This window comes from Eptatretus burgeri, chromosome 11, assembly GCF_056783735.1.
Source record: "Eptatretus burgeri isolate ZD-2024b chromosome 11, Ebu_testis_v1, whole genome shotgun sequence".
In the NCBI taxonomy this organism is placed as follows: domain Eukaryota; kingdom Metazoa; phylum Chordata; class Myxini; order Myxiniformes; family Myxinidae; genus Eptatretus; species Eptatretus burgeri.
The window spans coordinates 22367830-22392666 of record NC_140971.1 but is presented as its reverse complement, the minus strand read 5'-3'; the positions used below and the strand labels follow the sequence as shown (position 1 = coordinate 22392666).

The following is a 24837-nucleotide window of genomic DNA, read 5'->3' as shown; positions in this document are numbered from 1 at the left end:
GTTTATAGTCAGGTTTGGAATGAAACCTAAACGATACCTGGCTGATCGATCAAAGGTTAAATTGTGTTAACTAAACCGTCCTCTTCGACTTCAACATAAAGTAAACTTGTTCCATGAATTTCCTCTTTTCCGCTTTTAAATTCACACGCCACACAACTTCCAAATGTTACAACTTATAACCACATATTTAACCTTTAACCGCGAGATAATTTTTTTAGTTCTAATCCCGAACAGCTGCATGTTGTTTATTACTGTGATCGAGAGTGGGCGGCTGCACACAGCTGTTACGTCAGACTGACTCAGACGAGGACAAAGGGCGAGTCCTGGCAGGTGGCCAATGCGGCCAGCTCCACATTGCCAACGCGAACGGAGCAGCGCCTTTCATCTGGGTCCATTCGGCGGATGCTTCTGTCCCTCACTCCATCGAGCACAGCTTCGTCATTCAAATCCCACATTTACACTCCATGGAGCACAGATTTGATGCTTTGAACCTGCCCTGGGAGGATTCCCTTCTACATTCTGAAACTCACACATGCAGATATCAATCAACAACACACACACACACACACACACACACACACACACACACACACACACACACACACACACACACACACACACACACACACACACACACACACACACACACACACACACACACACACACACACACACACACTTACCTTAAAACAGAGCCCCTTGAAAGAGGTATTCAAGGAATTGGCCCAATCTCTCAATGGTGATGAATCGCTTAATAAATCTATCAGATCCGGATCTGGATTCGGATCTTCACTAAAATTGAATCAATTCTTCCTTGTTACACACCCAACCTGTCTACCAAGTTTCGTCCGAACCCGTCCACAATCTTTTGAGATATCGTGCTATATATCATTTTTGGCGCAATCTCTCAATGGTGAAGAATCACTTAAAAAAATTCTAGTCGTCGAATCTGGACCGGATCTTCACCAAAATCGAATCGGTTCGTCCTTGTCACACACCCAACCTGTCCACAAAATTTCTTCCAGATCCATCAAACAACTTTTTGAAATATCCTGCACACAAACAAACAAACAAGCCGGTAGGCGACATGGGTGGTCACTACATAATTGCATACTAGTCGTACAGTTTTTGACGGATCGGGCTGAACATTTTTGACAAAGAAGTTGATTATAGTGTGCATAAAAGCCTGGAAGCCGATTTTTGATTTTCGAAAAAATAATTTTTTTATGATTTTTCAAAAATGTCAAAGTCCCGTTGCTTAGCAACAGTGGTGTCCACAGCAACGGTGCTCAAAAGCATACAACTAAATCCTGGTATGAACCTACCTGTCAAGTTTCATCAAAATTGGTTGACTCCTCTGGCCTCCAGAGCTGTCCATTACATACAAACAGACATACAAGCCGGTAGGTGACATGGGTGTTCACTACATAATTGTATACTAGCCATTCAGTTTTTGACGGATCGGGCTGAACATTTTTGACAAAGAAGTTGATTATAGTGTGCATAAAAGCCTGGAAGCCGATTTTTGATTTTCGAAAAAATAATTTTTTTTAATGATTTTTCAAAGATTTCAAAGTCTCGTTGCTTGGCAACGGTGGTGTCCATAGCAACGCTGCTCAAAAGCATAGAACGAGATCCTGGTATGAACCTACCTGTCAAGTTTCATCAAAATTGGTTTACTCCTCTGGCCTCCAGAGCTGTCCATTACATACAAACTCACAAACATACATACAGACAGACGGAAAAAGTGAAAATAAGGGTACTCTAACGACCACCCAACAAACAAACATACATACATACAGACAGAGGGAAAAAGTGAAAATAAGGGTACTCTCGCGACCACCCAACAAGCCAGTAGGCGCGACATAATTGCATACTAGTCATACCGTTTTTGACGGAGCGGGCTGAAATTTTTTGACAAAGGTTGATTGGAGTGCTCATAAAAGCCTGGAAGCCGATTTTTGATTTTCGAAAAAATAATTTTTTGGGGATTTTCCAAAAATTTCAAAGTCCCGTTGCTAGGCAACGGTGGTGTCCATAGCAACGGTGCTCAAAAGCATAGAACTGGATGCTGGTGTGAACCCACCTGTCAAGTTTCATCAAAATCGGTTGACTACTCTGGCCTCCAGAGCTGTCCATTACATACAAACAAACATACAAACATACATACAGACAGACGAAAAAGTGAAAATAAGGGTACTCTAGCGACCACCCAACAAACATACAAACATACAGACAGACGGAAAAAGTGAAAATAAGGGTACTCTAGCGACCACCCAACAGACAAATGAAATTGCTCATTGAGCAAGGAATTGCCAGAATAACTTTGTCATATCTCCATGATCTCTGAAAAAACAAAAACCTGGAAATCAATTTGGTCCTTATAAGTCGATAGTGCTACTGTTTAATGAGTTATAGCACTTAGTTTGGTCATGATCATAACTTGGAAGTCAATCACACTTGAAATGGCATTTTTACCGCAATTTGAATTTTTTGACCTGACCCCCCTGACATTCGACCCCCTGACCGCTAAGAAGGGTGTTGGTATGACACCCCAATGAGACGTATGGTTGGATGCAGTATTGGAAGATGCACATTTTGGATTTGGTTTGAAGTCGATACGACCATTTTAGCGGACGTTATTGCGAAAATAAGAATTTCGGTATTTCGGTGACCTTGACCTTTGACCGAGATTCACCAAAAACGACAAGTGTATAAGTTGGACCATGGCCAACGTCTGTACCCAGTTTGGTCATGATCGCTGAAACGGTGTGGCTGCTACAGGGTAAACAAACACACAAACAGACACACAGAATGACACACAACCGTTCAACATAATTGCCGAAATCCGAAGGATTCCGGCAATTAACAAACCAGAAGAAGACGCCGCACAGAGCACGATACTTACAAAATCCATCAAGCATATTTGACCTCAAAAATAATCCTATATATTATTTCTGTTAACGTCTGCGTGTAATTTGACGCATCTTCTCCAAAACTGCCGGACGGATTGTCGCCACTTTCGGCATGCGGGTGCTCTGTGGTTCTAATGACCAGTATGGGCTCTGTGAGATCGTGCCACACGGACAGGTTTGGGAATTTTTGGCGATTTTCTAATTTTTACATATGTTTGCATGGTGACGTGTGACGTCACCGCTGAGAGGCATAATGACGTCATGACATCCTCAGTCATTCGCCGACGTCATTACGTCTGTCGTCGACAGACCGTCACCGCTGAGAGGCGTAATTCCACTCCGAGAAAATAGCTTCTGCAATGTAAAACCATCTTCTGCACGTGCTGACTACCTCAGAAGGTGAATTTGACACAAAAAATGTCACAAGAAGCATTGTATTTTAAGAAATTCGATAAATCACATTGTGAACACTGGATATATTGACGTCCTAACGAACCCTCACTTTCGAAACTTCATGCATAGCGCCGGTTTGGCTCGTTGGTGGTTGAATTCAATGACCAAATATGCATTTCCTCTTCAAATTTCAAGTCAATGGAATGAAAATTAGTCCGGCAGATATGTGAAATATTCTGGTAGTTTTGTGCCTTTGATGATACAAGCATGAAATTTGGTACACAGTTATAGCATACCCTTAGGAAACATTTTGGATATAGGGACATTCCAGATTACCCCTAGGGTCAAAATGGTGGCCATTTTACAAAATGGCTGCCACGAATAACAAATTCTGCCTTCAAGGTCAGCAAAGTCAGATGTGCTTGGTGCAAAACACAATGTAGTGAGTATACTATGATTATTATCAACTAGTATGCATATGCTTCATTATCTACTTCATATTTGACTAAAAAATGCATCTACGGTGGTCTATGAGGAACACAGATAACAGTTTACCATCGCAATAATGCATGGCTGGAACAAGAGCTCTGCAATTTGATCATGCATGTGAATGTTACCTGAATATTGTTTCTGGAAATATAAATAGATCAAAAATCAAATTTGGTGAAAGGAACTTAGACTCCATGAATATTTCCATCATTAATTACATACTGGTAGCTGGCAATGTCACGATTAAATGCATAAATTTGCGAAATCGATATTGATGTACTCACTGTATTCATTTTCATGATTGCATAATAGAAATGTTCAAACTACAATGGTGTGTTCATATTGATTTGGGTTTAACATGGTCCTGTCCAACGCAAAGAAATAATGTATGGTGGCCTATTGGGGACATCGAGTGACAATCACCCAAGATCGCCATTGTGTATATATGCATCTCCTCTGGACTGGGGTTCGTAGTTGAAAACATTTTAACTCTGCTATTCTGTTTTCAGGTGATAACTCCACTGTAGTGTACCCAAAGACTCATCCCCTGCTTGGTGGTGGTTCTTCCCAATTTTTACAGTGACTGATTGGTGGTGGTTCAAGACAATGGCCAAGCATTTCAAACTATTAGACCCCCAGCAGCGAGGGCCAAATACATCTGTTACATCAATTAACCAGACAGACTGGAACCTATGTGTGCTGTGTCAGATGGACACCACTGAGCCTCTTCATTGTCCAGCTGACTCCAAGCGAAGCACAGGAGGGTCTGGATACCAGACTCTGGCAGACAACCTCCTCAGGTTCAGTGAGATCGACTGCTTGCCAAAATCTCTCGACATGTCCCGCTTGGACAATGGTGAGGGTATTGAGTCCACCTTCCAGCACCACAGGACTAAGTGGCATGATTCGTGCAGACTACAATACAACAAAACTCAATTGATTCGGGCAGAGAAGAAGAAAACAACCAGTGGGGATACCGAAGGCGTGACATGAAAGTATACCCGTCAGAGTGTGGACCGCACAGAGTCACTGCTCGAAACGTGTTTCTTTTGTGACAAGCCAGCAGGTAACGAGTCTTTGCGCAAAGCTTCTACCTTTGACCTGGACAGACGAGTCAGGAAATGTGCTCTGAAACTAGAAGACAAGCCACTTATTGCTAAACTGAGTGCTGGAGATATGATGGCGCAAGATGCCCTGTACCATGTGAAGTGTCTGGTTTCCCTCTATTACAAAGCAAGGCACACAAAGAGAACCTTGGATGACCAGGATGATATCAATCATGGCATAGCTCTCGAAGAACTGGTGTCCTACATCGATGATGCCCGCATGGACGCTCTTGTGGCACCAGTGTTCAAGCTGGCAGACCTAACAAGTCTGTACAACAACTGGCTGAAACAGCTTGGAACAGTCTTGACTGGACGTGTTCACTCGACCAAACTCAAGCACCGGATCATGACATCTTTTCTGGACATGGAGGAGCACAAGCCTGGCCGAGATGTTCTGCTAGCTTTCAACGAGGACATCGGATCAGCCCTTCACAAGGCCTGTGAACATGATGCTGATAGTGATGGTGTTCATCTTGCTGGAGCCGCGAACATAGTCCGAAGAGACATGTTGAAGGCAGACACTAGGAAGAAGCGAGGCAAAGGCATCAGGAGACGAGCCGAGCCATCTAGTTCCATTCCTGGAAACTGGCAGACCTTTCTTCGCACAGATGAGAACAAGATGGAGTTGTTTGACTTCCTAGCCACCAGAGTAGCAACAACAGACACAGACAAACAAATCATCAGCACCCACCACAAAGATGTGGTTTGTACGCAGGCCCGAGATGTTGCTGGTCTTGCCCCTTGTAGCCATGAATAGGCTGACACAAGAATGCTACTCCATGCTGAAGACGCTGTGAGGCAGGGATACAGCAAAGTGTCTATCTGTACAGTAGACACTGATGTCATGGTCCTTGCGGTGACAGCAGCTGGACATCTGGACATTGATGAGCTCTGGGTTGCTTTTGGCACAGGAAAGAACTTCAGGTTCTTGGCAGCTCACGAGATGTCTGTGGCACTGGGACCTAACAAGTGTCGAGGTTTGCCATTCTTCCATGCCCTCACTGGATGCGACACCGTTTCAAGCTTCGGAGGCAGGGGGAAGAAAAAAGCATGGGAAACCTGGAAAGCCTGTGATGAGGTCACTGATGTCACTGCAGCATTCTGTGCCTTGGCTGCCACGCCAACTCCTTCAGCCGTAGATGACCACATGGATGCACTGGAGCGTTTTGTTGTTGTTCTATATGATCGCACCAGTAGCCAGGAACATGTCAATGAGTGTCGCAAGCATCTGTTCACCCAGAATGGCAGATCAATAGATGCTCTCCCACCAACTCGTGAAGCCCTGAAACAGCACATCAAGAGAGCTACCTACCAAGCCGGCTACTGTTGGGGCCAGATGATGGTGTCCACACCAGAGCTCCCATCGCCCAGTGACTGGGGGTGGGTTCACACCGATAATGGCTGGGACATATACTGGACAACCCTCCCAGAGGCAACTGAGGCATGTCGGCAACTACTCAGGTGTGGCTGCAAAAAGGGATGCTGAGGACAGTGCAAGTGTGTCAAGGCTGCACTCCAGTGCACAGCTCTATGTCACTGTGGTGGGGAGTGTACAAGAGAGTAGAACTGGGACAAGAGAGATCACAGATGATAATTATGTAACATGTACACATGTATCCATGCATCATAGTAGACTCTGTTACCTGGATCTAGAGGTTCCACTGTATAATTTTGACTCTGTAAGTTGATGTTAGGATCAAACAGAAGCACTTACTCTGAGTTCAAGAGTGTTAAATGAACAACAGTCATTCCATGGTGCTTGATAACAGTTTTTTGAAGAGTTTGTTGTAGAAAACCATCCAAAAGTGCAAAAATGCACCAAAAAATGACCAAATAAATGGTTTATTCACGCTTTGTCACCTTTATTTGCTATTTCTTATTTGCTAGAATCTATATTTAGCTAAATAAAACCACTGGTATGCTTCTTACATATAGTTGTATCCACATGTATCCTCCTTGTACAATACAAAATCGGCTATTTTGTAAAATGGCCGCCATTTTGGCTCTGGGAAGAATCTGGAATGTCCCTATATCCAAAAATCTTTGTAAGTTACTGCCCTAGCAGAGTGCCAAATTTCATGCTTGTATCACTAAAGGCACGTTTTTTTCACATATCTGCCGGACTAAATTGAGGATTTTAGAAATTTCACCTTAGTTGTTGACCTTGGGCCTATGTTGACCTTTTGGTCCATGTTGACCTCAAAAATAATTGGCTGGTTTAATTCAGTGACCGGAAATATAAATCCTCTTCAAATTTGAAGTCAATCAGATGAAAATTGAGGATTTCATAAATTTGGCCGATGTTGACGTTTTGGTCTATGTTGACCTTTTGACCTCTGGTGACGTCAAAAATAATATATGGTTGAATTCAGTGACCTCATATGTAAATCCTTTTCAATTTCAAGTCAATCAGATGAAAATTGAGGATTTTAGAAATACCACTTACGTAAGTTGTTGACCATTGGCCTACGTTGACCTTTTGACCTTTTTACCTCAAAAACAACAGGCTTCTTCCTCATGACAAACTCTACCATGTGGTCAAGTTTCGTGAAGATCGGTTTAAAATTGTGACCTGTAGGCAACAAACAGAGAGACAGACAGACAAGCCGGTAGGTGGACATGGGTAAGTCGACTACCCAATAGTACCTGCCGTGATGGGCCCGTTCGATGGGGAATGACCTGAGGATTAAGCACAAGAAAATTCATGATTCTAGCTTCAAGGGTTAATGCTGCAGATTGTTTTTTCGTTAAAACACCCCCACATTGAGAGGTTTTTCAGCCGTTGCTCGGCAACGGAGGGGTCCATAGCAACGGTTCTTTCTCACACGTAACTAGGACGTACCATGAACCTACCATACCAGTTTCATGTATATCTGACTCATAGTCTCTGAGATATAACGAACTTCGTTTTTTATTGTTTTCGACCAGGGTTCATTCAAAGTCTATCTTCTCCGACAGTTTTCATAGGATCCGGCTGGAATTTTTTGACAATATGGCTGAATGTACTGCCCACAGTCGCTCGTGGCCCGATTTTTGATTTTCGAAAAATTTTTTTTTTTATGATTTTTCAAAAATTTCAAAGTCCCGTTGCTAGGCAACGGTGGTGTCCATAGCAACGGTTCTCATTTGCACACAACTTGGTCATGGTATGAACCTACCAACCAAGTTTCATCGAAATCGCCATTTTAAATACTGATAATAAGGGCAGTAGAAATCTCAAAAAAAAAAAACATTTTCGACGAGATCGACTACCCAACAGACAGACAGACAAACATATCGATGGAAAAACTGATAATAAGGGAAGAACAAATTTAATTTTTTTTTTTTTCGACTGGATCGACTACCCAACAGACAGACAGTCAGACAAACAAGCCGGTAGGTGGATATGGGTAGTCGCCTACCCAAAAGAACCTGACGCGATGGGCCCGTTCGATGGGGAATGACCTGAGGATTAAGCACAAGAAAATTCATGATTCTAGCTTCAAGGGTTAATTAATGCTGCAGATTGTTTTTTTTGTTAAAATACCCCCACATTTAGAGGTTTTTCGGCCGATGCTAGGCAACGGAGGGGTCCATAGCAACGGTTCTTTCTCACACATAACTAGGACATACCATGAACCTACCATACCAGTTTCATGTATATCTGACTCATAGTCTCTGAGATATAACGAACTTCGTTTTTTTTATTGTTTTCGACCAGGGTTCATTCAAAGTCTGTCTTCGACAGTTTTCATAGGATCCGGCTGGAAATGTTTGACAATATGGCTGAATGTACTGCCCACAGTCACTCGTGGCCCGATTTTTGATTTTCAAAAAAATACATTTTTTATGATTTTTCAAAAATTTGAAAGTCCCGTTGCTAGGCAACGGTGGTGTCCAGAGCAACGGTTCTCATTTGCACACAACTTGATCATGGTATGAACCTACCAAGCAAGTTTCATCAAAATCGCCATTGTATTAACTGAAATCACCATTTTAAATGCTGATAATAAGGGTAGAACAAATTTCAATTTTTTTTTTTTTTGAAAAACATTTTTTTTCGACTAGATCGACTACCCAACAGACAGAATAAGCGGGTAGGCGGACATGGGTAGTCGATCAAGTCGAATTTAGTCATTTTTCAGTCGTTACTAGCCAACAAAAGCATCCATAGTAACGGTTCTTTCTCACACATAACTCGGACATACCATGAACCTACCACACCAGTTTCATGTGTCTGACTCATAGTCTCTGAGATATAACGAACTTCGTTTTTTTTATTTTTTTTGACCAGGATTCATTCAAAGTCTATCTTCTCCGACAGTTTTCATGGGAGAGGGCTGAAATTTTTTGTCAAGGAGGCTGAATATGTTGCCCACAAACGATCATAGTTTGATTTTTGAATTTCGATATTTTTAATTTTTTTATATTTTTTTGAAAATTTCGAAGGCCCGTTGCGAGGCAACCAAGGGGTCCATAGCAACGGTTCTCAAACGCGCACAACTCGGTCATGGTATGAACCTACCACCAGAGTTTCATCAAAATCGGTCTACGATTAACTGAGTACTGGCCTGGACAGTCAAACCGACAGACATAACGACGGAAAACCTGACAATAAGGGTAGATAGATCGACTACCCAATAACATAAACCAATGTCACCCTCAGGGTAACCCGTATCTTGCCAAAAGGTGACCACGTGTGACTTCTTTAAGGTCACACTGAGGTGAACAGAGCTGCTATTCACCAGGAGCGACTCCTTGAGGAATATCTGCCTACGAGAAATTCCGATGAGAATCGTTCTACAGAGTAACCATGAAAAATATGCGTTTTCCTCATAACGTCACCAAATGACGTCATAATGTCTCAAGCTTGACATATCTAGAAAGCACTCATCGAGGTGTTCAATTTGAGGTACTACACGATATAGTTCCTAAAACTTGAAAATTTGACCCTGGGGTCAAATATGTTTGACCTCAGGCGCTAACCATGAAGGTCAAGGCCAATCGACACCAAAAATTAATCAGCTGAGCGACAGACCATGAACTATATTCCCATGAAGTTTGAAGACGATCCGATCAAAATTACTAAAAAAATAAGGGTTTCGTCGACTCCCCTGATTTGTGACAAAGTGGCCTTGACCTTTGACCTTGACCTGCAAAATTTTGTGCGCTGAAAGGGACCTATATAGGCCTCTGATATGCGAAGTTACAAAAAATTTCAATGATAACTGTGTTCTGCAGAATCTTTTATACGTGATTACAGACAAACAAACAAACAGACAAAAAAAATAAAACCAATGTCACCCTCAGGGTGACCCGTATCTTGCCAAAAGGTGACCATGTGTGACTTCTTTAAGGTCACACTGAGGTGAACAGAGCTGCTATCCACCAGGAGCGACTCCTTGAGGAATATCTGCCTACGGGAGATTCTGATGAGAATCGTTCTACAGAGTAACCATGAAAAATATGCTTTTGCCTCATAACGTCACCAAATGACGTCATAATGTCTCAAGCTTGACATATCTAGAAAGCACTCATCGAGGTGTTCAATTTGAGATACCACACGATATGGTTCCTAAAGCTTGAAAATTTGACCTTGGGGTCAAATATGTTTGACCTCAGGCGCTAACCATGAAGGTCAAGGCCAATCGCCACCAAAAATTAATCAGCTGAGCGCCAGACCATGAGCTATATTCCCATGAAGTTTGAAGACTATCCGATCAAAATTACTCAAAAAATAAGAGTTTCGTCGACTCCCCTGATTTGCGCCAAAGTGACCTTGACCTTTGACCTTGACCTTCAAAAATTTTGTGCACTGAAAGGGACCTCTATAGGCCTCTGATATGCGAAGTTACAAAAATTTCCGATGATAACTGTGCTCTGCAGAATTTTTTATACGTGATTACAGACAAACAAACAAACAAAAAAAAAAAACATACAAGCTGACTAACATATCTTGCAAAAACTTCGTTTTGGCAAGATAAAAATCGACTCACCATTCTTAACCGATTTGGATGAAATTTTAACAGCTGATAGAAATCCACAGTGCAAAAAGATATGTGACTTTTGGTGATGTTCAAGATCAGGATCTGGATTCTGCATCACTTTATATTATCGCCCATTATAAACCAATGGGTAATTTTGTGAATTACACATGGATATTTCTCAAACAGTTTTGCACTTATTATATTGAAACTTACACTGTCTATTTATGCATGTAATATTAACATGTGTACAAAGTTTGATCGAAATTGACCCAAGGTCAAGGTCAGGGTCACCCAAAACATGAAAAACACGCATATAAAATACATATTTTTGTTTTACAACATATTTCAAACCTGATAACGGGATCGTAAAGCTGGTTGAAAAGCAATGTTCCTAGGTATTTTCAAATATTTTCTACGATCAGAATGAAGGCAACAAGCACCGATGATAAGTTGTTGAATGTCACATGGTGGCTTTGAATGAGTTGTGAAAATTTTCAATCTGCTGCCGTTACCATGACAACGCGCGCCTGATAATTGTTATTTGTGACCGCGTCATTTTATTAATGTACGAACAAATAACCACCACACATTCCATGACATTACAGCTTGGACCAACACATGGAAAGGTCAACTAATTCGCCAAGTGTCGTGCTAAGCACGATTTTTCATTTGTTTGTCTGTCCGCTCGCCTCCAGCCCAAACCGCTCAACCGAACGTTCTGACATTTTCAGAGATTAATGTCACCGACCCTGCGACGGTCACGCATTGAAGTTTCGTAAAATTCGGTCGACCAAAAAGGTCCACATAGGCCAATCGGCCAATTTGAGCCAAATTTTCTAAAATCCTCAAATTTCATTTGATTGACTTGAAATTTGAAGAGCATTTGCATGTCAGGTCACTGAATTTAACCACCTATTACTTTTGAGGTTATCTTAGGTCGAAAGGTCAACATCGGCCATAAGGTCAACCCAAAATAGACCAATTTTTTAATTGTTCCTAAAATTGTCAATTTTTATCCGATTGACTGGAAATTTGAAGATCATTTGCATAACAGGTCGCCGACTTCAACCACCTATTAATTTTGAGATCAACTTAGGCCAAAAGGCCAATCTGGGCCACATTTCTAAAATCCTCAATTTTCATCCAATTGACTTGAAATTTGAAGACTATTTGCATATCAGTTCACTGAATTGAATTCAATTTTAGGTAAACATAGGCCAAAAGGTCGACATAGGCCAAGAGGCCAATTTGGGCCAAATTTGCAAAAATCAATTTTCATCCGATTGACTTGAAATTTGAACAGGATTTGCAAATCAGGTCGTTGACTTCAACCACCTATTAATTATGAGATCTAATAGGCCAAAAGGCCAAGTTGGGCCAAATTTTATAAAATCCTCAATTTTCATCCGATTGAGTTGAAATTTGAAGACCATTTGCATATGAGGTCGCAGAACTCAACCGCCTATTAATTTTGAGGTCAACACAGACCAAAAGGTCAACATAAGCCGAATTTCTAAAATCCTCAATTTTCAACCGATTGACTTGAAATTTGAAGAGCATTTTCATGTCAGGTCGCTGAATTCAACTACCAATGAACTTTTAAGGTCAAAAGGTCAACACAGGCCTGATTTCTAAAATTGATAGATAGAGCCAAAAACTAAATATATCACTATGTCTCAAAAAGTTGTGCACGAGTTATGACAAAACAAGGTGGATGAGTTAAATAGGTGATAAGAACAAGTGGATTGTGCTGTTTTGTCAAGTTGTCACTCTGAGTGATTTTGTTTGTTTGTGTGCAGTGTATCTCAAAAAGTTGGAAACGGATCCGGATGAAATATTGTGGACAGGTTGGGTATGTTTCAAGGACGAACTGATTCGATTTTGGTGAAGATCTGGATCCGGATCTGACTACTAGAATTTTTTAAGTGATTCTTCACCATTGAGGGATAGGGCCAAAAATGATATATAGCATGATATCTCAAAAAGTCGTAGACGGATTTGGATGAAACTTGGTGGACAGGTTGGGTGTGTGGCAAAGACGAATTGATTCGATTTTGGTGAAGATCCGAATCCAGATCTGGATACGATAATTATTTAATTTGTTAAAGTGATTCTTCACCATTGAGAGACAGGGCCAAAAACGATATAGTACTGGATAGCATGATATTTCAAAAATGTAATGAGCCCGATATGTTCTCATGGATCAGGCACTGCGTTGTGGAGGTATGCAATCCACCAAATGGCATTCTAGTTAAATATGTATCGATGTCAAAGGGAGGGGTGGATTATATTAAAAGGAGAACGCACAAAAAGGTAAAACAAAACGATGTCTTGTAAAAATAACTGTACATTTTCAGCGGATGAGATACCTCCCGAGGAACCAACCGCATGGCACCGCAGGGCCAAACACACAAAAGTGAAAAACAACTTTATCGTTAAGAAATCGTTGTGGCCTGTTTTAAGTCGGGGCATGGTTGAGCAGGCCAAAAAACATGGCGGCTTCAGACCCCAGCGGGATTACCAAGGAAACGCCTCAAGACCCCCAGAGAGCGAGATGGTTGAGGATCGCCTGATGAAGGATTACAATTAAATAAGGCCGTTTATTTATTATCCTCAAAAGGTGTGTTTTAATTCACCTAAACACACACTTTTTACTCAGGTTACTAGGTTTTATGGTTTTGGAGTTATTGAGGACACACACACACACACACACACACACACACACACACACACACACACACACACAGCCTTTTACTCGTGTAGACAGAGGAAGAAGAAGATATAACAGGCAGAATGATGATCATAGATTGTGGGTTCATTTGCGGGTGAGGAGGTGGAATTCAGAATGTTTTTGTGGAAAACGAAGAAAGGGTGGTTAGGATTGTGTGCATGGCTGAAAGTGGCAGGGTGAGTGTGGTGAGAGGGGTTGGAGGGATTGTGTGGTGGAGGACGGATGTTGGTGTTTGGTTACTGGACAGTGGGGGGGGGGGGTGTAAGGCTCGTGTGTTTGTGTGAAAGGGGAAGGGTGAGTGTGGTGAGAGGGGTTGGAGGTATTGTGTGGTGGAGGACGGGTGTTGGTGTTTGGTTACTGGACGGTGGGGGGGGGGTGTAAGGCTCGTGTGTTTGTGTGAAAGGGGAAGGGTGAGTGTGGTGAGAGGGGTTGGAGGGATTGTGTGGTGGAGGACGGGTGTTGGTGTTTGGTTACTGGACGGTGGGGGGGGTGTAAGGCTCGTGTGTTTGTGTGAAAGGGGAAGGGTGAGTGTGGTGAGAGGGGTTGGAGGTATTGTGTGGTGGAGGACGGGTGTTGGTGTTTGGTTACTGGATGGTTGGTTGGGGGGGTGTAAGGCTAGTGTATTTGTGTGAAAGGGGAAGGGTGAGTGTTGTGACAGGGCTGGGGGAGGGATCGTATGATGGACGAGTCGTGAGTGGTTACTAGCAAGAGGGTGTAAGGATGGTGGTGTGTTTGTGTGAAAGGGGCAGGGTGAATGTGACTACCGGGATGAGGGTCATATGGGGGAGGAGTGGTGAGTGTGGTTACTGTTGGGATGGTGTGTTTGTGTGAAAGGGACAGGGTGAGGGTGGTTCCGGGGGGGGGGGAGGGGTGATTGTGGATTTTGGGACGGTGGTTCAAATTAAAATATTTCATGTCTCGTCTGGATCTGAACCGGTTTCTCATCGACGGCTCTGCCAACATCAGGGAATACTTATCTCTCGAGCTTCTCCCTGAGCTTCTCGACACGACGAACGAGAAGTGTTTACAATATGAACAACAAATGTGAGCTTAAACACGTACGTCACAAAGGCGTACGTGTGGTGGGGTTGGGGTCAAAAAAATCCAGCACAGGGCGGGCAAGCGAGAAGGTTACGCTTTTTCCAACTCGCAGACACTTGAAGGTTAAAATACAGACTCGGGCGGGTATTCCCGCCGTGATGACGTCAGGGAATTCCCACGAGAGCTTTACGGGAAATAAAGTTTTCAGGGGCAGAGCCTTTGGTTGAGGTTTGCATGTAATTAGTCGCCAAGGACGTTCGTATCAGCAATATGAGCAAATATATGCGAGCCGCAACCACAAGTTAACTATACAGGCAACCACAAAAAACACCAACCCCAACAAACCACCAGACTGAAGAGCCTTGTGAATGTTGAACGGCGTCACGCAGACAGTCACGCGACAGCATATCAACCCTTTATCTGTCCATGTCGATCAATTAAAGCCACTCAAAGTAATCAGAATGCAGTTTGTCCGTTGGCTAAGTGTCCGTCGATGTACTGTCTGGAAAGACCACGTGCTGTTTGCCGGACGGACGTGATGAATCAACTGAAGTCTCCACTCCTTCCTCCTTACTCGCCCTCTGTCTTTTCCTCCTCCTCCTCCTCCTCTGCTGTCATTCTCTCAGACTTCGACTCCTCCTCTCCTCAAGCCGGTGTGGTCTGGGAGATATGCACTCCTTTAAGTCCCTCCCTCCCTCCCTCTCTCCAGCCACTCCTCCCTCACACTGCTTCTCCTCGCCGGACGTCGAGTCCCTCACTTTGCTCGAACCGCGCCCCGATGGAGGCGCCTTTCTACCACGATGACTCGCTGGGTTCCTCGTTCAGCCCCGGGCAGGCCTCGATGGCCCCGGCCAAGAGCCTCCGACCTTCAGAGTTCCCACTTCTATTCACCGGTTCGGAGGGAGCGCCTCCCGGAGGGAACGCGGCACCGCCACGACTCGACCCTCTCGACTTAGAGCGCCTCCTTCCCGGTCCAGAGCCCCTGTCCGCCCTGTTATGTGGAGCCTTCGCCTCCGACACAGACTCGGTCGCGCTCTTCGCGCGGACTCTCCAGGAAGAACTGCAGCGACACGAGAACGGCCCTCACTACACGCCGATCCCACCGCCCCCCGGGCCTCACGGGGGACTCCCCGAACCCTTCGTGTCCGAGGTCGGGGCGTTGTACGGCGCGCCCCCCGCGGGGCCCCCGCCGCGCTACGGAGGTTTCTGTGGCTCCGGGTCGGACGACGCGTCGCCCGTCCGCGTCTCGGGCCACGGAATGGCGCCGCGGTTGCTCAAAGAGGAGCCGCTGCAGATGGTGCCCGAATCGCGAGCGATGGCGGGCTCCGTGGGCCCCATCGACCTCGAGGAGCAGGAGCTCATGAAGGTGGAACGCAAACGACACAGGAATCGCATCGCGGCCACGCGGTGCCGCCGGCGCAAGCTCGAACGCATCGCTCGCCTGCAGGACAAGGTGGCGTCACTAAAGGCGCAAAACGTCACGCTGGAGAACCAGGCGGGGGTCCTGCGCGAGCACATCGGGCGCCTCAAGCGGCGAGTACTCGGGCATATCAACCGCGGCTGCCACCTCGCCCTCAACGCACACACGGTGCAGGCCTTCTGAGACTTCAGAGCCTTCTCTCTCTCTCTCTCTCTCTCTCTCTCTCGAGCGGTTACCGGTGCCACGGAGGTTCCCCGCTTCCCTGCCGCCGTCCCGTCCCGTCCATCACAATGGAGCCCTGAACCGAACCCCAAAAGTCGGCCCCCAGCGTGCAACGGCGCTTTTGGCGATCTCTCTCTGCGTGCGTCTGTGGAGAGTTACGTCATACTGTGATAACATGACGTCAGGAGCACTTTGCCCTGCGAAGAGTAAAAAATGATAAAGTGAATGTACTTAGTTGTTTTTTTTTTTTTAAAGGCTTCAAACTTTATATCAGCGTACCGCCATGCTTTATTTATGCTCAACAAAGCCTGTTACTGTATGATACTGTATTTTCAGTGATGTTGACATTTTTGTAATTAAACTTGATCGCTTGTGCTTGGAAATGCGTCTCGGAGCCATTGTGTGGAATGCGTTTATTTGTGCACATTGGGAGGGAACGGTCGTCGTTTTTTTTTTGTTTGGTTCGTGACGTCATAGCGGTAGCGCCGTCGCTCGATTCGATTTGAAGAGCGTCGCTCTTGACGTCACGCGCAGACGTGCGAGACAAGTTCACACACGCACGCACACAGGACGATGCATTGGCGTTTTCAGCGGAGCCGCTCCGAGAAACCACAACGCAATCGGTCGAAAGGTGAGAAGCATCCTTCACATCCGGTGACGTCAGCATCCCCGGAAATACCTTTTATGGTCAAGAGTCCGGAAAAGGAGCGCTTCCGGTGCCCGTGAGCACAGCAGCTCCGGGAGCTTCTGAGGCGTGTCACACGTCAAAGGCCCATTGTGCCAGGAAGACGCCTCACGTTTCATTTTACGAAATAAATAACTGTGTGTTCACAAGGGTAGAAAATGTTTTAAATTGTTTTTTTTTTTTTAATCACCACGGCACAAACATCGATACTTCTCACAGTCGTTGAAAGCATTAATTCATGATTGAAGTGTAGTTTTTTTCAGGAATGTCCTCCATTTTGTCACATTTGAAGTTGCGCAGAATGGTGTTGTGTGGATTTCGTCAGAACATTGGTTTCGTGATTATTGCACGCGATGACCAGGATTCGGTCCCGTCGGTAATCACAAGGGCGGATTCACCATCCTGCGGGCCGACTCTTTCAACATATTCTTATTATTTTTTTCCCCAAGACTTTCACGAACGGGCTGGCCAGGCATGAGTGATTCGAATTGGGGGAGGGCAGGAATTTGTTATTTGTTCAGGGTACCGGCGATAGCTCGCCGACTCTTCGCGAAGGACACCGTGGGATATTTAACGTCCACCAACTAATATCGGAGACGGGTCGCCCGGTTTAACGTCCATCCGAGGGACGGCACACACATTGATGAATCACCAGGGTGACGGTTTAAAGCTGGGTCTGGATTCGAACCCAGGCGAGACAGCTTAGAGGGGAGTGTGCGTACCTCTAAACCAGCTTGTCAGCCCTTTTGGACGAGTAAGTGATAATAAAAAAAGAGTCAAATTTACAAAAAATGTCTCTTCAAGCACTGCGAGGGGGAAGATGGCTTTGACGTCATACGGCTCAATGACGTCAATGCAGACGTCACAGAGCTTTGATATTTTAAGAGGTCGGAGCAGGTGTGCTGCACGCAGGTCGTACTGTGTGTGCCCCTCCCCGAGCTGTTTTTTTTTTTCCTTTTTCTTTGTGTTCAACCAGATCCGACTAATAAACAAACAAGCAGTCAGAGACTGGTACTTACAAAATCGTCAACTTGACCTCTGACCTCGTCTAATAAAAGCTGTCTCTCGAGAAGGTTGCGACACAAAGCAGAAGTTTCTACGATGATTCTGTACCAAACCATCAAAAATCGAATGTTTGACCTCACTGTGACCTTGACCTTTGACCGATTTTGACCAAAATCTAATCAGCGCTAGCCATCACCCTCCTGAATCATGTGGTGTAATTTGATATTGGTAGATTCTTCCGTTCTCGAGTTATCGTGCCGACAAACACACACAAACAGATGACGGAAGTCATCAATATACTTACGAAATCTCTAGATTTCGTAAGTAATAAATGGTACTTTGGCGCAGTGCCAACAGGAGGCGCCGAATCACGGAGCACACCGTCCTTCGGATTGCAACGCAAAGCCGGCCGTCTTGTCTGTACATTGGTTGTGGAAATGTAAAAACGCCACGGTATCTCGCAAACAGAAGGCCACTGCGTTCCGGTACGCTGGTTCAATACACGTCACATGTAAGTTTAATCACGAAGGCCATGTTGGCACCACGGTTGGTGCAGTCGGTGGTGCAACACAGTCGGTGCAGCCCCGATGGGCCAGGTGGATCTCCACCCGGGTCTACGTTTGCCTGTGTATCCTGGGGGGGGGGGGTGAGATGAGACACGAACATACAAAATCAAATTCGTTTCGTGATTCACAGATCGGCGCAAGTCTTTCACGAATGGGGTTTGACTGAGGTCGAGAAGAATTTCTAATTTGTTAAGCGTACCGGCGATAGCTCCCCGACTCGAGGTGAAAAGACCCCGTGGGGTTTTATGTGTTGAAAGCCTCACTGCCCCAATGCGGCTTTTGTGCAGACTCATGTGATCCACACCTCGTAAAATATACTCTCTCCGTGGTGTGCAGCACGAGGGGGGGGGGGTTGAACCCCCGGTTTTGAAACATGAGACCGAGGACTATTCTTTATATCCGACACCGACAGGCTACAGTATAACTGGTGAAGCGGTTTCAAGGCGTTCAAGATGAAAGCCAAGACCACAATAGACCCTTTATGGCTGCCGATTCCAAGGGGATTACGGGAAGTCAGTGGCGGTTGTTGGCAAACTCCCGAGCGATGAATCAACGAGGAGGAGATCATGAAGGACGACGAGATGGGACGGTGCACTCGGTGATAGGTTTCCCTATATCGGAATGGCGCTCCTGATCGAGTGCTGGTTTTCGGGTGTGTGCACCATGAGTAGTGTTCATTGAACCACCTTCTGAGTACCACCTTCAGAAACACACAAATGGAGATAACCAATGGGCAACTACACACACACACGTTTCAAAATGCGAAAATAGCACCGACGAGATAAATTCCACGTCATCCACCCTTTAGCACGTCATCAGCACCAGTACCCCCTCCCAGTGCCCGCGATCCCCTCCAACCAGACACAAGCGCTCCCAGGGTAATACCCGCTCCAACGATTCCCGGAATAAGTAACTGCCTGATTGAACCCACAACTAGCTTTTTATTCGCAGCTCAACCCACAACCCATGGAACCTGCACCGTCTGCACCCTCTCCACCCCACCCTGTTGGCCAACCCCTCTTCGACTGCATCCCACCCCGGTGTACTGTTACCCTCGCCAGACACGACAGGGGATTACATTTGGGTTCGTTTGTCTGTCTGCACAAAATGTGCTACGGTCGACAACAAACGCTACCTGTTGGTATCGCTCGTATTACACGCAAGCTCTTTTCTGTGTTCAAGATCAAGGCTCATGGAAGAACTAAAACATTGAAACGATGAGGATGTAACAGAAATTAAGCAACAGTCGAGGAGGTGTGGGGGGGGGGGGAGAGACACGAATAGTAGGGGTGAAGGACAAAATAGATCGAGACTTGGACAAATAATGTCTGTGAGGAGGAATGAGGGTTAGAGTAAGATGCATGCGGTTGGACAAGATGGATAAAGAAGGAAACTCAGGAGGGAAAACTGGAAATTTGGAAAGGGGTGAACTGGGGGGTGGCGGGTTAACAAAGGTAGAAATATCATGGTTTAGCATTAGGGACGATCTGAGATGGCGGTGACCAGCTGTCTTGAAGAACTGGAGGGAAGAATGAGATTGAAGAGAATGTGGAAGTTGGTTCCACAGGCAGGAAAAAAAGGGGAACAAGTGAGGAGGTGAGCAGTGATCCTGGATTTCGGTAGTTTCACCAGGAGGAGGTTGATGGTGGATCATGTGGGCCGTGGAGAAACTTGGGGGGGGGGTGTTACAAAGCATGGAAAGAACAGAAAGGATGTGGTAGAAGACAGAGAGACCACTGACCTGTCTGCGATGGTGAAGTGATAGACCCATCGACAGTTTCAATGTGGGAGATTCCAATAATCTTAAAAGGCCTTGGTTTCCACCACATCAAATTGAACAAGATTGTGAGGCAGGGGAGGCAGCACAGAGGGGAGAGCAGTACTGTACTCTATCAAGCTGCGGATGAAAGCCTTGTAGGTGGATCGGAGTTCAGGTGTGCCAAGGAAGGACTTTGTACGATGGAGGATGGCGTCAGCGGCTGGCTTTGGAGGCCAACTTTGAAATGGTTTGTCCAAGAAATATCATGGCTGATAATGAGATCCAGGAGTTTGAATGACTAAACCTCCTCAAGAGGATTGTTAAGACAGTAGATGGGGGGGGGGGTATGCCAGGCGGTCCTTCAGGAGAGAGGGAGAGGGAGGGAGAGAGTGGGAGAGATCGTGAGAGTGTGAGATTTGTCAGGATTGAAAAATATATTCCAAGTGTTTGACCATCTTGTGATTTTTCTTAATGTCTGAAGAAAGGTTAGAGGCTGCAGCCTGCCTGTCTGAAGGATGAGGGATGCCAACAAGGCAGAGGGTGGGGTCATCAACAAATAGATAAAGAGGATTTTCCAGAGTTAGGGAGATCATTTATGAAGATCAGGAATAGGACTGGGCCAGGAACACTGGCTTCTGGCACTTCAGCATTGACAGGGAGAGGAAATGAAAGGATTCCATTGAGTGTCACATTGGCTATGACAGTAGAGGAAGTCAGGAAGCCATTTGTGGAGTTGGCCTTGGATTCCATAGACAGATAGTTTGGAGAGCAAGGCAGGATGCCAGACTGCATCAAAAACACGATACATGTCCAGAGAGACGGCCCTGAACTCATGTCTGATATTGATGGCCTCCATCCATTGTTGGGTGAGGAGCAGGAGCATGTCCAAGGTGGAGTGACCTGGTCTGAATCAAAATTGATGATCTGAGATGAGGTTGTTGGACAAAAGGAAGGACTTCATATAAACTGGGATTTGCCTTCCAAGAAGAGAAGGCAAGTTGTTTCAGTGCAACTGCCTCACCACAGGATTCAGTGTACCATGGGTGGAAAGAAGGGCAGGATAATTGAAGAGGAGATGGGATAATTCTGTGCATAAGAGAGAGCAGGTTTCTGTGGAAGAATTCCCAGGCTAACTTAACGTCAGGAGCTGAAGATATGGGAGACCAGTCCTGAAGAGAGATGGCTGCTTGCAGTCCCTGCCAAACTGCCAGACTCGCTGACATTGAGGCAGCTCTCTGAGAATAGCCAGAGATGTTGACTTTCACAAGCACATCATCAGATGAACCAATTGGGGCAGAGGAAGAGCAGGGGACATTTGTGGGGAAGTTTGTTATCACCAAGCCCAGAAGGAAGGATTTGCCATTGAGAGAAATCCGGGTTGGAAAGTTCACGGATCGAGTCAGTCCCATGGAATCACAGAAGTCCTTTGCTTAAGTACCATGACTGGTGACAGTGGTACCAACACCCATCTAAGTTGCATGGTGACACTCTTTTTCAACCGAGCACCTGCAGAAACTACATACTATTACAATACCAGCACGTCTCCAATTGATGTACAGTCCTATTAAGAACGTGAGGAGGTCAGGAAAGTACAAAGTGCACTCTAAATAAATGTCTACATCAGTAAAGCATGTCCATCTATAAAATACGTAAGTCGTCGATGCATTGTCTATAGGCTACACACCACACAAAATTAGTCCTGTGGTACATTCAGTTACCAAGCAGCTACCTAGCAGTTTCCAAGCCAACTGTTCCTCATCAACGGTTTTGAATGGAGTGCTTCAGATACTTGGCGAGCCCTCTACAAGAAACTTGGTAACTGAACACACCCATGGCGAGGGTCTGTGATCTCTGATTGCTCTTTCTTGTTACATTTGTCTTTAGAACATGGTAACATGCTTTGAAGTTTGACTTTGGTGCATTCCTGAAACGATTTATGGAATGAGCTCAAAACTGATGGTTGTACTTGGGGTGTGCACGGGCAGGTTTTAGGGTGTAACCAAAATAAATAAATAAATCAGGGTGGGGGGAGAATGCAAATTGTCTCCCTGTAAATGGGTATTGCATGGAGCCACCTGGTGGGAGTGGGTATAACCAGTCAACCATCGAAAAGTACACAAGTGGGGGAATTATGAACGAGCAAATACAACCCATTGCTTTGCTGATGGGGGGTATTAAGGAGGGGGGTTGAGAGTGGGAGAGAGAGGAAGCGAGGAAGGGGAGAAGAGTGAGGAGAGAGAGAGAGAGCGAGCGAGCAAGAGAGAGCGAGCGAGCAAGAGAGAGCGAGCGAGCAAGAGAGAGCGAGCAAGAGAGAGGGAGCAAGCGAGCAAGAGAGAGAGGGAGCGAGCAAGAGAGAGAGGGAGCAAGCGAGCAAGAGAGAGAGGGAGCGAGCGAGCAAGAGAGAGAGAGGGCAAGCGAGCAAGAGAGAGAGAGGGCAAGCGAGCAAGAGAGAGAGAGAGAGAGAGAGAGAGAGAGAGAGAGAGAGAGAGAGAGAGAGAGAGAGAGAGAGGGCGAGCGAGCAAGAGAGAGAGAGAGGGCGAGCGAGCAAGAGAGAGAGAGAGAGAGAGAGAGAGAGAGAGAGAGAGAGAGAGAGAGAGAGAGAGAGAGAGAGAGAGAGAAAGCGAGCAAGAGAGAGAGAGCGAGCAAGAGAGAGCGAGCAAGCAAGAGAGAGCGAGCGAGCAAGAGAGCGAGCGAGCGAGGAGTATGAAAAAAAAGGAAGAGAGAAAGGTGAGGGGTGGAGGTGGGGTTAGTAAAGAGAATGATATCTTATGCTTCATGACCGAACACACACACACACAAAGACAAACTCATGTCAGAACAGCTGTACACACAACGACACAACAGAGTTTGTAAAGTAATCCACTGGCACATCTGCAAAAACTTTGATGTCCCAGTTCCACAAAATTTGTGGGAACATGAACCAAAAATAATCATTGAAAACATGGAAGTACCGACGGCTCATGTACGACCTAATTATCCCACTGAGCGTGAACATCGAAAACAAAGTGTTGCGACCACGTATAATACTTGGATACCAAAAAAAAAGGAGATGAAGGCATTGCTTATTGAGGTGTTTATAGCAGTGATTTTGGACTAAACGATGCAGAAATCAAGAAAATGACCAAACACCAAGACCTTAAAAATGAAGTGAGAAGATCCTGGAAACTGAAGAATGCCAAAGTTGCACCAGTGATAGCTGGACCGACAGGAATGATGACAAAGAACCTCACAGAGATATTAAACATCGGGGCAGTACCTCTGGGCGCTCACCCGGTCGCGGCTGGATAAGATATTCAGGCAACTACTGGTAGGCATGGATGACCCACAAAATATATAATGGAGAAGAAAGTAAATACCTATGGAATTTTTTTTTTAATGCCATGAACAAACCTTGGTACATCACGGGTGATGATGGTTGTGGTCAAGTTTCATCAAAATTGTGTGTGTGGCTTCAGAAAAGAAAGCAAATACATATTTTGGGCGGTTTGACGTCAAATACAATGACGTCATTGTGATGTATCAGGTTTGTGATAAATTATCTGTGCTAATGCCCGGCTTGATTCCCTCAAACAAAATTCAAACAGCTTCCTAGTTTCGGAGATAATGGTTTTGGTGATTTCCATTAGCGGCGATATTATGAGGTCAACTTTTTTTTTCTTGGAAGAATTTCCAAAATCGGAGATGGGTACTGCCTGCGCGTGGGCTTTCTGCATATACATGGCAAGTTTCATGAAGATCCGATGAGAACACTGGGTTGTGAAACAAAAAATGTCAAAAAATAGGAATGATGTCATAAAAATTGATATGACGTCATAGTGATGCATCATATGTGCGGTAATTCATCTCTGCTAATGCCCTGTTCGATTCTCACAAACAGAATTCGAAAAGCTTGCCTCGTTTCGGAGATAATTTTTTAGGCAATTTCCATTAGCGGAGATATTTTGACGTCATAACTTTTTTCTGGGAGGAATATTTATAATTGGAGATGGGTACTGTCTGCGCAGGGTATTTTTACATATTGTTGTGGTTGACGAAATTCGCAAACCACCATTCAGGTCCCTTAGGTGAGATATCTCTGTAAGTATATGTGTAGTTAGGCCCAAACCCGTTGTTTAGAGGGAATAAATGTCATTAATTCGGGCTGCGACCCTTCTAGATAGCCGTTTTTCTTTTACTATCTTTATTTTGGACCAGCCGCCATTACTACCATTACTACCACCACCAACCACGTCTCAACAGCCATCACACAACAACCACCAACCGCAACGCCGCTTCACAACAACAGCCACGACCTTTACCGTCACAACTCGCCCTCGCAACCATCGCATCACCGTCATTCCCGCGCCGCTTGTGGGCACCGATACTGGACTCGTGCAGGGCGCGCACCGAGCAGGGGTGCAAAAACACCAGCCTTTCCGAAGCAATCGGATCAAAAACGACTCACGCCCACTTCTGTTCCGTCCTATCAGCGAGCATGGGGCGATTTGGCTCCGCCTCCAGGTGCGTCGGAGTAATATCGCTATATGCAGATTCATGGAT

General features: G+C 45.2%; 1 protein-coding gene and 1 long non-coding RNA gene across 2 annotated transcripts in view; one reads left to right on the top strand and one right to left on the bottom strand.

The window, feature by feature from the left end:
• LOC147016655 (uncharacterized) overlaps window positions 1–15319 on the bottom strand; it is a 28516-nt gene extending 13197 nt beyond the window's left edge. Inside the window, exon 1 of the long non-coding RNA XR_015049143.1 lies at window positions 14987–15319. This is a non-coding gene — a long non-coding RNA (uncharacterized LOC147016655). The remainder of the gene's footprint in view (window positions 1–14986) is intronic.
• A 29-nt stretch (window positions 15320–15348) lies between these two features.
• LOC147016654 (transcription factor JunB-like) lies at window positions 15349–16666 on the top strand. Its single transcript, XM_085845531.1, has one exon. It carries the CDS (start codon window positions 15420–15422, stop codon window positions 16242–16244), a length of 825 nt encoding a protein of 274 aa, XP_085701657.1. The 5' UTR covers window positions 15349–15419; the 3' UTR covers window positions 16245–16666.
• Window positions 16667–24837: the final 8171 nt, after the last annotated feature.

Coding starts and splice junctions, on each gene's coding strand:
- LOC147016654 (XM_085845531.1), top strand. CDS start 15,420: ATGGAGGCGCCTTTCTACCACGATGACTCGCTGGGTTCCTCGTTCAGC.